Raw genomic sequence first — 19,135 nt, forward strand, 5'->3', positions numbered from 1 at the left:
ACCTGGATATGTTTATTTTTGAACCATTCCATTGTAGATTTTGCTTTATGTTTTGGATCATTGTCTTGTTGGAAGACAAATCTCCGTCCCAGTCTCAGGTCTTTTCCAGAATGGTCCTGTATTTGGCTCCATCCATCTTCCCATCAATTTTAACCATCTTCCCTGTCCCTGCTGAAGAAAAGCAGGCCCAAACCATGATGCTGCCACCACCATGTTTGACAGTGAGGATGGTGTGTTCAGCTGTGTTGCTTTTACGCCAAACATAACGTTTTGCATTGTTGCCAAAAAGTTCAATTCTGGTTCATCTGACCAGAGCACCTTCTTCCACATGTTTGGTGTGTCTCCCAGGTGGCTTGTGGCAAACTTTAAACAACACTTTTTATGGATATCTTTAAGAAATGACTTTCTTCTTGCCACTCTTCCATAAAGGCCAGATTTGTGCAATATACGACTGATTGTTGTCCTATGGACAGAGTCTCCCACCTCAGCTGTAGATCTCTGCAGTTCATCCAGAGTGATCATGGGCCTCTTGGCTGCATCTCTGATCAGTCTTCTCCTTGTATGAACTGAAAGTTTAGAGGGACGGCCAGGTCTTGGTAGATTTGCAGTGGTCTGATACTCCTTCCATTTCAATATTATCGCTTGCACAGTGCTCCTTGGGATGTTTAAAGCTAGGGAAATCTTTTTGTATCCAAATCCGGCTTTAAACTTCTTCACAACAGTATCTCGGACCTGCCTGGTGTGTTCCTTGTTCTTCATGATGCTCTCTGCGCTTTTAACGGACCTCTGAGACTATCACAGTGCAGGTGCATTTATACGGAGACTTGATTACACACAGGTGGATTGTATTTATCATCATTAGTCATTTAGGTCAACATTGGATCATTCAGAGATCCTCACTGAACTTCTGGAGAGAGTTTGCTGCACTGAAAGTAAAGGGGCTGAATAATTTTGCACGCCCAATTTTTCAGTTTTTGATTTGTTAAAAAAGTTTGAAATATCCAATAAATGTCGTTTCACTTCATGATTGTGTCCCACTTGTTGTTGATTCTTCACAAAAAAATACAGTTTTATATCTTTATGTTTGAAGCCTGAAATGTGGCAAAAGGTCGCAAAGTTCAAGGGGGCCGAATACTTTCGCAAGGCACTATACACACACCATATACACACTCACTAGACTTTATATACACACATTCACTAGACTTTATATACACACTCACTAGACTTTATATACACACTCACTAGACTTTATATACACACACCATATACACACTCACTAGACTTTATATACACACACTCACTAGACTTTATATACACACTCACTAGACTTTATATACACACTCACTAGACTATATACACACTCACTAGACTTTATATACACACTCACTAGACTTTATATACACACCATATACATACTCACTAGACTTTATATACACACACTCACTAGACTTTATATACACACTCACTAGACTTTATATACACACCATATACATACTCATTAGACGTTATATACACACACACACACTCACTAGACTTTATATACACACACTCACTAGACTTTATATACACACTCACTAGACTTTATATACACACCATATACATACTCACTAGACGTTATATACACACACACCATATACACACTCACTAGACTTTATATACACACACTCACTAGACTTTATATACACACACACTCACTAGACTTTATATACACACACTCACTAGACTTTATATACACACACTCACTAGACTTTATATACACACTCACTAGACTTTATATACACACCATATACATACTCACTAGACTTTATGTACACACTCACTAGACTTTATATACACACCATATACACACTCACTAGACTTTATATACACACTCACTAGACTTTATATACACACTCACTAGACTTTATATACACACACACCATATACACACTCACTAGACTTTATATACACACTCACTAGACTTTAGATACACCCCATATACACACTCACTAGACTTCATATACACACTCACACTACACTGTCACTCCCGCATAAATCCCTCACACATTCAAACAACATACGCACACACACATCCATATCGACACAATACAAACACACATGCTGTACACACACAAGCACACACTTTTACACTCATCATTTGCCGCTGCCACTCTGTTCTTTGTTTTACTCTTATTATTATCTATCCTGATGCCTAGTCACTTTACCCTGCCTTCATGTACATATCTACCTCAAATACCTTATTATTATCTATCCTGATGCCTAGTCACTTTACCCTGCCTTCATGTACATATCTACCTCAAATACCTTATTATTATCTATCCTGATGCCTAGTCACTTTACCCTGCCTTCATGTACATATCTACCTCAAATACCTTATTATTATCTATCCTGATGCCTAGTCACTTTACCCTGCCTTCATGTACATATCTACCTCAAATACCTTATTATTATCATCTATCCTGATGCCTAGTCACTTTACCCTGCCTTCATGTACATATCTACCTCAAATACCTTATTATTATCATCTATCCTGATGTCTAGTCACTCTACCCTGCCTTCATGTACATATCTACCTCAAATACCTTATTATTATCATCTATCCTGATGTCTAGTCACTTTACCCTGCCTTCATGTACATATCTACCTCAAATATGACAATTACATGTTTAAACTCTGCATCGTTGGGAAAGGTTTCGTAAGCAAGCAATTCACTGTACACCACTTGTACTTGGGGGGCATGTGATACATACAAAGGGATTTGATTATATTCCTATGGCAATAGGTGGGGGTAAAGGGATGTTCCATTCTGCTCTTCAGTAAAACAACAGCGATGACAGTTGACTCTCAGAGTCCTTTTTTATGGTGATTCCAAAAGTCATTGTTTAAAGATGCGGCAATGCGTTTGGAGCATTTTGGTGAAGTGATCATTGATAACTATAAAGACTGCGTCAGTGCTAAATAAATACGGTGAAATCGGCCACGTTGACTCTTTCTTGATAAAATATCCATATACTGGGAAAACGAGGTCAGGCATCAGGATTAGGTGATACAACCTCAACCTCCAAGTTTCTCTCTCACACACACACACACACACACACACACACCCTCCCTGAAAGGGAAAGTGAACCAAACTGACCTTCTCCTGCAGGATGTCTTCCAGTTTCTGCAGGGGACATCTTGTCATATCTGTGGTTTGTGTAATCCCAGAACCCAGAACCATATCTCACGTGTGTTTGCCAGTTAATAGTGTCATAAGAGACTACGGTCTGTGTCTAGTCCAGTCCCACTGCTCTCTGTCTGTATCTACCAGACTGTCTGGTCCAGAATGGGAGCTTGTTTACCCCTCTGACGGATTACAGTCCCATACTGAACCCCCACCCCCTAAACCCCCTGTTCTCACCCCCCACAATACAACCCAGCCCCATACCCCATTTTAGCCTACATTCAGATCCCAGACCCCCACCTCTCTTAGACACACACTCCTACAACTCTCTCTCAAACTGATACTAACACACACCCTCTCTCACATGCCTACACACTGTCACTAAGACCCACACATACACATTCCCACACACCAGCTCCACATCCAGCCCTTCATACTCCAGTTCACACTCTGCAGTCAACAGGCTCACTGGCATGAAGGGACGAGTGTGATGTGGGGAACCCCTCCTTAACAATGGGGGCCTAACGGAAATTTCATGCACGGTTTACCCAATCCCTTTCCCCCAAGAAGACCCTGTTTCCCCTCGTCCTTCTGAGAGCTTCACATAAGACATAGGAAAGACACATTAGAATACGGGAACAGCACTGATGATGACAGACACATTAGAATACGGGAACAGCACTGATGATGACAGACATATTAGAATACGGGAACAGCACTGATGATGACAGACACAGAATACGGGAACAGCACGGATGATGACAGACACATTAGAATAGGGGAACAGCACTGATGATGACAGACACATTAGAATACGGGAACAGCACTGATGATGACAGACACATTAGAATACAGGAACAGCACTGATGATGACAGACACATTAGAATACGGGAACAGCACTGATGATGACAGGCACATTAGAATACGGGAACAGCACTGATGATGACAGACACATTAGAATACGGGAACAGCACTGATGATGACAGACACATTAGAATACGGGAACAGCACTGATGATGACAGACACATTAGAATACAGGAACAGCACTGATGATGACAGACACATTAGAATACAGGAACAGCACTGATGACAGACACATTAGAATACAGGAACAGCACTGATGATGACAGACACATTAGAATACAGGAACAGCACGGATGATGACAGACACATTAGAATACGGGAACAGCACTGATGATGACAGACATTAGAATACAGGAACAGCACTGATGACAGACACATTAGAATACAGGAACAGCACTGATGATGACAGACACATTAGAATACAGGAACAGCACTGATGATGACAGACACATTAGAATACAGGAACAGCACTGATGATGACAGACACATTAGAATACAGGAACAGCACTGATGATGACAGACGCTGAAACGTGTGTTCTTTTTTGTTTAGCACTTCTTGCACTTTGCGCTGGTACATTTGGAATTATTTTGAGCATGGAATTACATCCAGGCTCCTTGGGTTTTCATCTTTACGGTTTGAGTGTGGGTACCTGCTCAACTCTATCACCGTGGCATACACACACAGGGACATATCATTATGTTGTGCTGTCCATATTAAAATGTCAATCTCCACACAAAATGTAATATAAGCTAAACCAGGACTTGCTACTGCTTCCTCCTGACCATGGGGGTTGTTTTGGGCACAATAAAGGGGTTTGGGGTGTGAGACAAACCCAACAGATTGTTTCCCCCAACCAATGATAGAGTATTATGCAGACAAAGGCCTTTATTTGAGACATACACACGCACGAGGGAACACATCCAGTAATCCTGCCAGTTGGGCTACTCCATAGCCTAGCTTCAAGGGCTGAGGAGAGGAGAGGAAAGTAGAGGAGAGGAGATGGCAGAAGAGGAGGGAGGGGAAGGGAAGGCAAGAGAAGAGAGAAGAGAAGATTGGGGACAACACTAGGCTGGGCCTTTAGCCTCATTTTAATAATGCTGCATATTAAGAAGCTTGAGGCAGCAGCCATGGAGAGTTTAGGGAGTCCACCAAGCCTAACAGCCCACAGGAACAGTCTGAAATATCATTGGTTCAAGTCTGATTTTGAGCAACCTTTTTCCCTCTGTATGAGCCGACCACAAGGTCCTTCCCCCAACCTATTTAGATCTAACATCTTTCTAATATTAATCAAACAGATGAATCCATCCAGCACGTGGGAAATGTGATTCTGTTAGCCCTCCAGCCACCGTAATAAACAGTAGAGTGTTCAAGCAGCTACAGACACGTTGGAGTGATTGTAAACCAGTCAACCCTGATATAACGACTCTACCACATCCCTTATCCCTAACCTCACCCCGAGGAAGCTGCTCCACTCATCTAGTGACCTCTGACCTGAACTAACATGGGTCACTGTCCAACAGGCCCCCTGCCCTGCCCCCATGAGGCATTTTCTGGAACAGTGACCACCACCTCAAAGGAGAGCGGTTAACTGGAGTGTAGGATAATGTTGGGTAATGATGTAGGATAGTGATTTTCAATAGGAAAAGACAACTGACAGCTCAGTTTTGTGCTCCTGGTTGCTCTCAAATTGGTATGTGGTTAGTTGATATTTAGGCAAAAACAAAAAATCTTAAATCCTCTCTTTTGTGAACTACCATGTCTGGTGTCTCCATGAAGCACGACACCTGTGGGTGGATATCTTACTCAAATGGTTCAAATTCATAACGTCCTGAACCAGGGAAAAACCACCATGGACCAAAATCTATATTGCGATAAATTGGCTGAATTGACGCGATAACGTTGAGTAGAACGATAAGTTTATAACAATGTGCACCACAGTTTATTTTACTATCCTTTAAAACTACTGCTACTAGCTTCATGACTGTAGCCATCAATTGTCCCATAAACAAAATCACCCATAATAGCAAACTATCTTATCATAATCCTAACTTATCGTAATGATCCGTATGTTCGGTAATTCCCGTTTTATCGTCCCCGTTTCTATGTCCATCACAAAAACACCGGAATAAGTTCACAATTCTACATAGTCTATTCAGGGAAGTTGAGTAATGACAGTAGCACTTTATAGGGGGGGGGGGGGGGGGGGGGGGGGGGGGGGGGTGCAATAACACGCAGGGGTTGACAATTCACAGAACTGCGGTGTTACGGCACTGAATGTCCCCCCATAGAGATGCCAAAAGACTGCTGTGGAGCTGAGGGAGGCCATTAGTGAATCTATGCTCCCTTTGGGGGCTTCCTGTACTCTGATGGGTGAGGACCTTCAACCGGTGATTAGGCCAGCTGTTAGCTCAAGGCTTGTGAAAGTTTCACAAGACACCAACAACCGGCAAAGTCTAAATGTCTTCTCTATCCAGCTTTACAAAAGCTGAAGAAGCATATGATCTACGTTCTATTCTAGAGGAGGGTTCTACCCTATCCTATGGGCTTCAACTCAATGACATCGTCTACAGTAGCTACATGAAACGATAAGAGATCGGAATGCTTTATGTGACCCTCGATCGGCCTCACCAGCTCAATCACTCAAGGCATGCAATTAATTATACTGCCGTAGGATAACACCTACACAGTAAGGTCATACAGAATTAGAAACGCATTAACTTATAGGGAATATATTTATCTGTAGGCCCTTAGTCTCCATAACGGTACCCTATTCCTTATGTAGTGCACTACATTTGACAGGAGCCCTATAGGTCGTGGTCAAAAGTCAGGGGCGGATTGGCCATCTGGGGCCTCAAGGGAACAAAATGGGCCGGTTTGTTGCCAGGGACAATTTCTGCATCCCAGTCCACCCCTGTCAAAAGTAGTGCACTATATAGGGAATATGGTGCCGTTTGAGACACAGCCTAGAAGTGTCAGCTGCAGTGGGCCATTAATACACATGTTCATTATGCCATGGATCAACATCATGATAGATGAAGAACTGGTGAGGGGCAGGCAGCTGAACATGCTGCAGGGTCATGGGACTGGGAGCCACACACACACGAACAAACGAGTTCACACACACAAACACACACATGAACAAACGAGTTCACACACACACATGAGTTCACACACACACACAAAGGTAGAGTGCTCCCTTGACAAGATCCAATTAGCTGGTCTAATTAAAAGCTACTAGACTGGTGGGGGAGAAGCTTGTTTCTCTCTCTGCTAATTACAGAGCAACACTGGGAAGGACAGGAGTGTCTCAGGGCTGTTATTCTCTCTCTCTCTCACACACACACGTACACACACGCATTCACACACACACCCACCCACGCATGCATTCAGACACACACACTCACACCCACCCACGTATGCATTCACACACACACACACACACACACACACACTCTCAGTATCCCATCTCTCCTGGTAAGGGATGTGATTGTAATGATCGCTTTCTCCAGTCATGGAGACTGATAGGATCTGATTCCCTGAGGGAGATGGAGAAAAGTGTGTGGGTTCCAACAGCACTCTTCACTTGGCTACATTTACTATTAGATCACTCACGGAGACACACACACACGGAGTGAGTGATCTAAGTGAGCGGCAGATGTACACTGAACAAAAATATAAATGCAACATGAAGTGTTGGTCCCATGTTTTATGAGCTGAAATTAAAGATCCCAGAAATGCTCTTTACGTAGGAAAAAAGCTTATTTCTCTCAAATTTCGTGAACAAATTTGTTTACATCGCTGTTAGTGAGCATTTCTCCTTCGTCAAGATAATCCATCCACCTGACAGGTGTGGCATATCTAGAAGCTGATTAAACATAATGATCATTACACAGGTGCACCTTGTGCTAGGGGCAATAACAGGCCACTCTAAAATGTGCAGTTTTGAAACACAACACAATGCCACAAATATCTCAAGTTGAGGGAGAGTACAATTGGCATGCTGACTGCAGGAATATGCACCAGAGCTGTTGCCAGAGAATTTATTGTTAATATCTCTACCATAAGCCTCCTCCAACGGTGCTTTAGAGTATGTCCAACCGGCCTCACAACCGCAGACCACGCGTGTGGCCTCATGTGGGCGAGAGGTTTGCTGATGTCAACATTTGTGAACAGAGTGCCTCATGGTGGCAGTGGGGTAATGATGTGTTGCGCTGCATGAGGTGGTGGTCACACCAGACAGTGACTGGTTTTCTGATCCACACCCCCTTTCCTTTTTTTTTTGTTTAAGGTTTCTGTGACCAACAGATGCATATCTGTATTCCCAGTCGTGAAATCCATAGATTAGGGCCTAATGTATTTATTTAAATGTACTGATTTCCTTAGATGAACTTGTAACTCACTAAAATCTTTGAAATTGTTGCACGTTGCGCTTATATTTTTGTTCAGTATATAGTTCTCTTAGGCCCATACACCACTGTTAGGGGTTTGACTCTGTAGGTTGGGGTGTTAAAGGGGTCAGCTGACAGCTGGGAAATGGGACGATCCTGTGACTCAAAGGTTTTCGGGAAAGATGAAAAGGGATGGTGTGAGGCAGGGGGTAGGGTGGTCCATGACTAAAGAGGGGGGGGGCTTCAAGCCCCATATTCTACGTCTCTTCACACATGCACGCACACGCCCACGCACACAATCATACACACTCAGACACACACACTGTGGCTCTACTGCCATTCGAATGCTAATTCAGGGTTTCTAAGTGTGACCTTGACACCGGCAAGGGGCCCTTCTTGTGTGATATCTGCCTAATCCGAGTCTCTCTCTCTCACACACACACACACACACACATATACACCACACACAAACATCGCAATCTACAGCTGAGGCAACACTAATGCTAGATTACATCACTACTCCCATTGGCTGGCTTTAGAAAACCACGAGTTGATCTGTACCTCCAAAGACCAGTGAGAAACATGGCGCTAACTCTCTCCTCGTTGTCGTCTAGGAGACTAGTCCAGCTTGAGTGCAGACAGCAGCTTGCAAGTGGGCTGGGAAGGGGACAAAAGGGGCGTGGCTAGGACCTGACAGCCAGGGTTGAAGGGTCATGGCTGTGACTGGCAACTGGGTCCAGAGAGTCACCCCAGACAGTCCTACAGACAAGATTGGGTGACACCGAAAAAATGATGGAAGGTAGTCTTGCTGTCAATGGGAACATGATGCGTGTCAATGTGTCCCATCTTGCACTAATATCTGACTCCAATCCCTCCGCCGTAGGTGTGATCCAAACCACAAGACAACGTAAAGATGTCTCATCCAAACCATAAGACAACAGAAAGAAAATATGTTGGGTGGTATGAATGGAACGTAGAGGCTATTATTGTCTGTGGAAAGCTGGGCAGTTTGTAAGAACTTGGCTCTGTTCACCAGACCAGATCTGACACAAACTTCACACTCCAAGTTAAGTCGACGTAGCAAAAGGTTGTGTTTTGACAGCTGCTGGCTGTCTCAGACACTGATGGGGTACAAGAATGTGCGTCAGGCACGATTTCGACATAGTTAGTCAATTCTGCAGAACAGAACAGTGCTTTTCATATCTCAAGGAGAGGAGCTTTCCAAGCACCATACAATAGGAGATGAGGGGAGTGTTGTTTTTTTCAGTGTGTGTGTGTGTGTGTGTGCGCGCGCATGCCATTTGTTGTAATACACCAACTTTCAAAGTTGCACAGTTCAAAGCTCCATTCAAGCTCATTTGCGGGATAGATTCACATCGATTCACTGTTGGTACCAACAAATGGAGCTTGGCAGAACCAATATATCAGTCTTATAATTTGGTCCAATCCGTGCCAATGTATTAACATCTCATCCAATCAGTGTCTATATATCAGCATTTTTTCCAATCAGTGCCAACCAGTGCTAACATTAGTCTTTTAATCAATAAGCGCCGATATGTTAGTACTTCATCCAATCAGAAGGCAGTATATTTGTCTTGCATCCAATCAGCGCCAATATATCAGTATTACCATCAGTAGCAGAATGAGGTGGATCTAGGAGAAGGATATCTTCTCCAGACTGTCAATTACCCAGACATCTCTCCCGTCGCCAGACATCATCTCTCCCGTCGCCAAACGTCTCGGCGGAAAGGTCAGCGTCTGGCTCAAATGGAGCCCTGTTAGCCATGCGTGTCACGACCAGGCTCGCAGACTTCCTACCCCACGGTGACTTGAGCGATGACTAATGGTTCGACAGGACACTAATAGCCTTTCAAATGCCATGCCAATGTCCGATAACGCAAGTCCACACTCACTAAGAGACTGTGGTAATCCATAGAGGACAGGAGGTCTGTCTGTGTGTCTGTGAGGAGGTTCACTCGTTAAAAGAAGGGAGGGAGAGTGAGAATAGAGGTAAAAATAGATGAGGTGATAAATGACTGTGTCTCGATGTGAGTCGTATTATCCTCCTGTGTACAACGCTGTATCCACCTTAGTGAGCTAGTAAATATAAGGCCTGAGCCCACAGATCCCTGATGACAGGTCAGAGAGTCTACGGCGGCACACTGACATCTACAATGACTAAAGTAAGAACTTTCTGAGGTAAGAATATGCTTTTTCTTTAGGGAAGGAGAATGTTCTTTCATAAAGAGATTTAGACAATGTTGCAACTATTTTGGTCTACCAAGTATAAAGCAACGTGTGGAAACCACAGCAATGCTACTTAAGACTTTCTCATACTGCAGGTGGGAGGTTATACAAAGATATGGGAGAGCGCAAGACTTCTTTCCATTCTCTCACCCGGACAGCATGAAAAACCCACCATCCAAACATCCCATCCACCAACCCTTTCCAAGATCCCCACCTAGCCCCCACCCACCCCCTCCATTCTAAAACACCTCATGATTTCTACTAAGGGTGTACACTCTTGGAAAAAAGGTGTTATCCAGAACCTAAAAAGGTTGTCCCCATAACAGAGCCTTTTAAAGAGCCCTTTTTGGTTCCAGGTAGAACCCTTATGGTTCCAGATAGAACTCTTTTGGGTTCCATGTAAAAACCCTTTCCACAGAGGGTTCTACCTGGAAACAAAAAGGGTCCTCACATGAGGACAGCTGAAGAACCCTCTTTGGAACCCTTTTTTCTAAGAGTGTAGCCTACATATTTAACGAGTGGTTACTCTGAGTCTTCCCTCTCTCTCCTCCTCTGCCTTTTCTCTTCTACATCAAAGGAAAGTGGTTTTGGGTCCACTCTCCTTCTGCCATAATCATCTCTTCACACAATGAGCGGGAAAATAACAAAGTTAAAGTGCCCACCCTTCAGCACTTTTCTGTCTTTGACTGGGGTTCTGGGGTACAATGGAATAATTGTCGCGAGAGAGAGAGAGAGAGAGAGAGAGAGAGGAAAGGACAGTGTGTGTGGGAGACAAGGATTTTCTGTCTAATGAACATGGGTTAATTTAATGGAAGAGGACTGAGTCTAGGACCTGTCGTGTGGGAAATGTCATGTCAAACTGTTAGCACACCAGATGGAAGAAAACAGAGTAAAACATGGAGGGACCACATGGGGTTGTTTTGCTACGATGTGCTTTAATGAACACGACCCAGGAGAAGGATACAGTGTCTGACACTATAGCCCACCAATCTCCTTCCCCCTTCAGTATTCTATCCATTCCTACCGGCCCCTGATGAAAGGAGGAGAGACAGACAGACCGTCCCCTGCTACAAACACACAGCATCATGATCTTCTTTATTGCCTGGCTGGATGGGAAGTGAATAGAGATAGATTAGCCTGGCCTGGTGATTGCTTTCTCTCTCCAGGTGAACTCATTCACTCTCTTCCCTCTTTCATTTGAATCTCTTTAAAAGCACAAAAAGGCTGATAGGATTCATAACTCTGCATACAGTCCAATTTACTGGCTAAAATGGTTTTTCAGACCATGCACCTGTGATCTTTCTCTTTCCTCTCAGAGCTGTACAAGGGTAGTACATCGGTTGATTAGCTTGGTCCTAGATCTGTTTGTGTCGTTATGCCTGATGATCATATATTAGTTGGCAAGACCGCAGAAACAGATCTTGGATCAGGCTAGAGGTTTTTGGGTAGTGCCGTTTTGGGTTATGCTGCTAGCGGAGGGGGTGAGTGACGTGCCTTTCTGTCTGGGGTAATGGATGCTGGCTGGGTGCGTGTCGCCTCGCCCAGTTGGTCTTTTAGCAGTGGGCTGTCTGTGTGTGTGTGTGTGTGTGTGTGTGTGTGTGTGTGTGTGTGTGTGTGTGTGTGTCGGACTGACAGCATTTTAGGGTCTCTCATTCATCAGATCACTCTCATCAGGCTCCAGGCTTGCCGCCACAAATTAGCACAGCCTGTCGCACCCCGCCACCCGAAGTGTGTAACCTAGCAACACTGCCATGTTACTTGAACATGTGATAACTTCACCCTGAGGGACAGATCACAGCCAGGTACAAGTCCCTCCCTATGGAGAGAGGTTGCGATGTCAGAGTCTCTGGTATTGCACTACTCTCTGGCTGTTACGTAGCCTAGCGGTTAAGAGCGTTGGGCCAGTAACCAAAAGGTCGTTGATTCGAACCCCCAAGGAAAGTAGGTGGGAAAAAAATGCCGATGTGCCCTTGAACAAGGCACTTAACCCTAATTGCTCCTGTACGTCGCTCTGGATAAGAGCATCTGCTTAAAGAATAACATTAAAATGTCAAATGTAATGTCCCTGAAACACTCCCAAATCTTGGTCTTCCTCGAACCACACTCATATCACACCTATAGCTGAACAAGTCATGCCCTCTGATCCAATCACATCTAAAACGACATCATCGCCTGGCTGTAATCATCTAGTGTAGCTGGGTCCATCCACTATTTCCAACCAGCAGCACCAACCTGTACATCTAAAGGCAGCCAAGATCTATTACTGGGAGTGAGACGACATTTCGCCCACTCCTTGTCGTCCTCCTCCTCCTCCTCTCAAAACCCTGACTGCACCAAGACTTAATTACCGTCTTATTGCACTGAGACATGTCCCTGGTTCAATTACGGGGGCTGAGGCCTTAAACAATACACACACACACACACACACACACAGAGGCACACACAAACATCATAATGGCTGAAGGCCTAGTGTAAAATGGAGTACAGTAGTATCAAAAGGCTTAGACAAATGCTGCTCTGTAGCAACAACACAAAACAAAGAGGCTGGGGGCTGAAATGTAACAAACTCCTGCCTGGCTGTTAGCTGGGCGCTAGAGGCCGGTGTGTGTGTGTGTGTGTCTAAAAATTGGGGTACCACAGAGGGGGAACAGAGAGAAAGGAGGGCTCCTGTCGTAACAGGGATTAACACAGCAGACAGCTGGGTGAGTGGTCCTCCGCAGGTTCCCTAGCATGTGGGCAAATTCACAGTTTACCCCCCAGTCGCCTGAGTCTGAAAGGAGTGTGTGGAATATGCACACATACACGTGATGACTGATTCATACACACACACACACACACACACACACACACGCATACATGCCAGGAGACACAAATTCAGTCTTGGTGAAACACACCCACACACACACACAAAAGAAAAGTTGTAGAAGAAGAGAGGGTGATGGAGAGTCCATGTTGTTCAGACACAGGGCATGGGCAGGTCAGCACAGAGACAAAGACAGGAGGCCATAAAACTCTTCAAACAAATCTCCACATAACATTGGGGTGAGAAACCCTCATTACCAGCAGGCCAAGCCCTCATTTACAGCAACCACCGTCAGAGGCCATTTGGAGGCCATTCCGAGAACGAGGGAACAAAAAGAGGGAGAAACATTTATTTTTGGAGCCTTGTCTGTCTGTTTTTCTCTCTATTCAGTCCTTCTTTCTCGGGGGCGCCCTAAACTGACCCCTTTTATTGAGGGGGCGGCGGCTCCATTCACCATAGAGATTTATGGTCTTTAATGGGGAAATGGACCCGGCCCGGGGCTGCCCTCAGGGGGGCCTGATTTAAATTCTACAAAAATGTAGGAGAAGGTTTGGAATTGGGATTGGGGGGAGGGAGGTGGAGATCGGGGTGGGTGGGGTGGGGTCCTCTGTCTGTGACATTTTCAAGGTTGCCATCTGGGCAGGGAGTGGGAGCCTTCAACTGTCCGTCAACATCTCAAGCAACACTGCCCCCCCCCCTGGATAAAGCCGCAGCGGAGGAGAAAGGGAAAACAACATCAACTGGGGGAAACAGATGCCATCTATCACAGCCCTGGTGGTGGTGACTGCTTGTCCACCTGGGGCTTTTTCTCCACCCATAACAATAAGCCAGTCAGTCAGTCTCCTGATCTGTGGTGGCCTGGTTGAGAGCCCTGCTGCTGTGTGGATCACCCTCTATTTCATAATCCTATTACCATAATCCCAAAAGGTCAGGGAGCACAGAGCACTTTCTCCTTCTCTCTCCCACCAGAACACCTCTCCTTTAAAAGGTAAAAGGGAGCAAAACTTTGGCCCAGAGGTTTAAAAAAACTTACAGAAAGGCAACTTAAAGGGGAGAAAAGTTGGAGTATGCTAATGGTTCTAACCGCCATGGGGCTCAGCAGAGTTATGACCTATAGACAACCACCAGAACGGCTGAAGGTCTCCACAGCTAGCCTGCCAGAGGTCACTGTGGGCTATAGCAGCATGAGGTTCAACCCCCTTAGCCTCTCATATTGAGACCCAGGAATTTCATAAAAGTCCAAGATAAATGATGATCTTCGTGACTGGTTTCATTTTCTCACAGATACATTGGGAGGAAGCTGAGGATAAAATTAGAAGATGAGTGCCACAACCCTGAAATGAAAGACGGCCTTGTGCCCAAACTTTCAAATTGAGGACATATATCTGTCGGGCTTTTCCCACAAAAAACACTTTTCTATTATGTAAAAGGCAAGAGCACAATGTCCAAGCAACACGTAAGGCATCCCTTCATCTGTAGCATTGGTGTGAAAGATCCTTTTGGCAGACACATTCTCCTCAAAACGTCATAATCAAACTGTCACGGTAGACCTAAAATATTCAAACTATCATAGAAGCGAAGACCACAAAACTTTATATCAGACCTCATATTCAAACTCAGACACTTTCAAGGCAACTCCTTGACAGCAACCTTGATGAGACATTCCAGTTCTTATTATGTGACAACGTCCCAAATTGCACTCTTTTCCATAAAGTGTCGTATTTTTGACCATGGTCCATAGGCCTCTGGCTAAATAAAGTGCACTACGTACATACGTTGGTGCCTCTGCGGTAAAGCTAGTAAACCAGGAAGGAATCCACAGTTCCCAGGCTCTCAGATGCTTCCAATTACACGCTTACCAGGATGACAGCCTTGAGAAACAAGATTCTCTGGTCTGATGAAACCAAGATTGAACTCTTTGGCCTGAATGCCAAGTGTCACGTTTGGAGGAAACCTGGCACCATCCCTACGGTGAAGCATGGTGGTGGCTGTGGGGATGTTTTTAAGAGGCAGGGAGACTAGTCAGGATCGAGGGAAAGATGAACGGAGCAAAGTATAGAGAGATCCTTGATGCCCCAGAGCGCTCAGGACCTCAGGACTGAGGTGAAGGTTCAACTTCCAACAGGACAATGACCCTAAGCACACAGCCAAGATAACACAGGACTGGCTTTGGGACAAGTCTCTGAATGTCCTTGAGTGGCCCAGCCAGAGCCCGGACTTGAACCTGTTCAAACATCTCTGGAGGGACCTGGAAATAGCTGTGCAGCAACACTCCCCATCCAACCTGACAGAGCTTGAGAGGATCTGCAGAGACGAATGGGAGAAACTCCCCAAATACAGGTGTACCAAGCTTGTAGCTTCATACCCAAGAAGACTCAAGGCTGTAATCGCTGCCAAAGGTGCTTCAACAAAGTACTGAGTAAAGGATCTGAATATTTATGTAAATATGATATATCTTTTTTTTATTCGAAAAAATGTCTGAACATCTGTTTTGGATTTGTCATCATGGTGTATTGTGTGTAGAATGATGAGGGAAGAAAACAATTTAATCAATTTTAGAATAAGTCTGTAACGTAACAAAATCTGGAAAAAGTCAAGGGGTCTGAATACTTACATTTATGAACACAAACAAAATCGTCATGGAAACATATTCCAGTGGGTGTACGGAGCAAGAAGGCAGCAACTGCTGTGTCAGAGGTCAGGGTCAATATGAATAAAACATGACCTCATAGAAAGACAACAGATGTGGTCAGTGATCTGCCTACAACTCAGGCTGAACAATGAAAATACTTTCAAGACATTTTTATCAGTTACACTCAGTGAGCAGTTAATGCCCTTTTGTTTGATAGGCCAGTGTAGAGCTCCTGCACGCAATGGTGCATGACCTCTGTACCATTAGAGACACCTTTCAGTCAAACCATGAGTCCCTGTGACAGACGAGCGCTCTGTCCAGGGGGTGTAGTTGTACATCAAGCTGCCTCACGCTAACAGAACGCTTCCACACCATCACACTGGAGTTGTGAATACTAAGCAATTCCTGTTGGTGGCTAGTTCACATCAGTGATGCGATGTGTAGAGAGAGAGGGGAAGAGAGGCACAGAGAGAGATAGAGACAGAGAGATGTAAGAGGAGACGGCCCGGCGGTCCACGTGAAAGCTAAGCACTGTCTGTCGATCACCTTGGGCATGTACTCAGCCGACGAGGTGACCATGACAAAACAAGAGGGGGGACTGAGACGGCTTCCCAGAATAACAGACCTGAGACCTCCACAATGCTCCAAGACTTTGCAGAGAATTCGAAAGAGAGAAAAGTCAATTCTGCTGTCAGTTGCCACTTTGCTTTTTCTACCAAGGTGAATGAACTGCGCACCAAGCGGAGGTATAAAGATATTCAGACAGCAACTCTTGGTAGGACAATGGAAGTTCAGTTAGAGGAGAGATAAATAAACATGAGTAAGTATAGAATACGTTATTCTATTCTAAAAACTACAGTGTTCTATTACTATTAACTTCTCATGCTATATCTTTAGCTCCCCAGCAGATTAAAATGCTTCCCAAATGGCACCCTATTCCCTATATACTGCACTACTTTTGGCCAGGGTCCATTGGTGGTAATACACTATGTAGGGAATAGGGTGCCATTTGATAACTGTTTCTTCACTCCCATATGAAGAGGGAGGAGTTAGGGGACAGAAAAAATGCATTGGTTGCAATGAGAAAACGGATCTCTGCAATTATCACATAGGCTACAATGTAAGATGGCGCCGGAGGGTAGGGCTGCCGTCTTATTGGCTCTCAACCAACCACGCTATTTTGTTTGTCTTTTCTCGTTGTTCGTAACTTGCTTTGTACATAATGTTGCTGCTACCATCTCTTATGACCAAAAACAGCTTCTGAACATCAGAACAGGAATTACTCACCTAAAATTGGACAAGCAGTACTTCTTCAATAAGTCGGATGTGAGAGATTTTCTACGGACACCCGACCAGGCCCAGATCCTCGTGATTCGCTGGAAAAGGAAACGTCGGTTTCGCGGAAAGAGGTCGGGGTGCCTTGTGAGGATCAGGCGATGAGTAGCTAATCTGCCCATTGCCTTCCGTTCTGCTAGCTAACGTTCAACCACTGGAACTTAAATTGTACGAACTGAAAGCACGATTATCCTACCAACGGGACATTAAAAACTGTAATATCTTATGTTTCATAAGTCGTAGCTGAACGATGACATTAAGAACATACAGCTAACGGGTTATACACTATCAGCAGGACAGAACAGCAGCCTCTGGTAAGACACGGGGCGGGGGCCTATGCATTTATGTTAACAGCAGCTGGTGCATGATATTTAAGGAAGTCTCAAGGTTTTACTCGCCTGAAGTAGAGTATCTCATGATAAGCTGCAGAACACACTATCTAGAGAGTTTATCTGTATTTTTCGTAGCTGTCTACATACCACCACAGACCGAGGCTGGCACTAAAACACACTCAGTGAGCTGTATTCCGCCATAAGCGAACAGTAAAACGCTCATCCAGAGGCGGCGTTCCTAGTGGCCGGGAACTTTAATGCAGGGAAACTTAAATCAGTGTGACCTAATTTCTGTTAAATGTGCATCCAGAGTGGAAATAATTCTAGACCACCTTTACTCCACACACAGAGACGCGTACAAAGCTCTCCCTCACCCACCATTTGGCAAATCTGACCACAACTCTATCCTCCTCTAGTCACTGTGCCACGACTTCCGCCGAAGTCGGGTCTTCTCCTTGTTCTGGTGGTCGGCTTGGCGGTCGGCGTCGCCATTCTTCTAGCCATCGTCGATCCACTTTTCATTTTCCATTTGTTTTGTCTTGTTTTTCCACACACCTGGTTTCAACTCCCTCATTTACTTGGTGTGTATTTAACCGTCTGTTCCCCCCCATGTCTTTGTGTGGGATTGTTTACTGTAGTGCTTGTGCACGTTCCCCGTGAGCGCACAACGGGTTATTTTTGTGCCCATTTATCTTGTTGTTCAGGATGTCGTTGGTTTTGCTTAATAAATCTCTGGTTATTACCCAGTTCTGCTCTCCTGCGCCTGACTTCTCTGCCGCCAAATACGCACCCCGCTACACACTGGCTTTATCAATATGTGCATGGAGGATGTCGTCCCCACAGTGACTGTACGTACATACCCCAAACAGAAGCCATGGATTATACAGGCAACATTCACACTGAGCTAAAGGCTAGAGTTGCCGCTTTCAAGGAGCAGGACCCTAACCCGGAAGCTTATCAGAAATCCGGCTATGCCCGCCGAAGAACCATTAAACAAGCAAAGCGTCAATACAGGAATAAGATCGAATCATACTACACCGGCTCTGACGCTCAGCGGATGTGGAGGGGTTGCAAACTATTACAGACTATACAGGGAAGCACAGCCAAGAGCTGTCCAGTGACATGTCCCTACCAGATGAGCTAAATAACTTCCATGCTCGCTTCGAGGCAAGTAACACTGACTCATGCATGAGAGCATCAGCTGTTCCGGACGACTGTGTGATCACGCTCACCGTAGCCGATGTGAGTAAGACCTTTAAACAGGTGAACATTTACAGACAGATTACCAGGACGAGTACTCCGAGCATGCGCTGACCAACTGGCAAGTGTCTTCACTGACATTTTCAACCTCTTCCTGTATGAGTCTGT

General features: G+C 44.9%; 1 protein-coding gene across 6 annotated transcripts in view; it reads right to left on the minus strand.

Annotated features, from left to right (window-relative positions):
- LOC110485824 (rhomboid-related protein 3) overlaps positions 1 to 19,135 on the minus strand; it is a 56,957-nt gene that overhangs the window by 22,298 nt on the left and 15,524 nt on the right. The window contains exon 1 of one of the 6 annotated variants that reach the window (XM_036940502.2): positions 3,137 to 3,308. The exons of the other annotated variants lie outside the window; for them this stretch is intronic. Coding sequence (XP_036796397.1) covers positions 3,137 to 3,220 — 84 coding nt within the window. The 5' untranslated portion in view covers positions 3,221 to 3,308. Of the gene's footprint in view, positions 1 to 3,136; positions 3,309 to 19,135 lie in introns of those variants that run through there. 6 annotated transcript variants of the gene reach the window in all.

Source organism: Oncorhynchus mykiss, chromosome 13 (genome assembly GCF_057628025.1).
Source record: "Oncorhynchus mykiss isolate SJ-2025 chromosome 13, ASM5762802v1, whole genome shotgun sequence".
Taxonomy (NCBI): domain Eukaryota; kingdom Metazoa; phylum Chordata; class Actinopteri; order Salmoniformes; family Salmonidae; genus Oncorhynchus; species Oncorhynchus mykiss.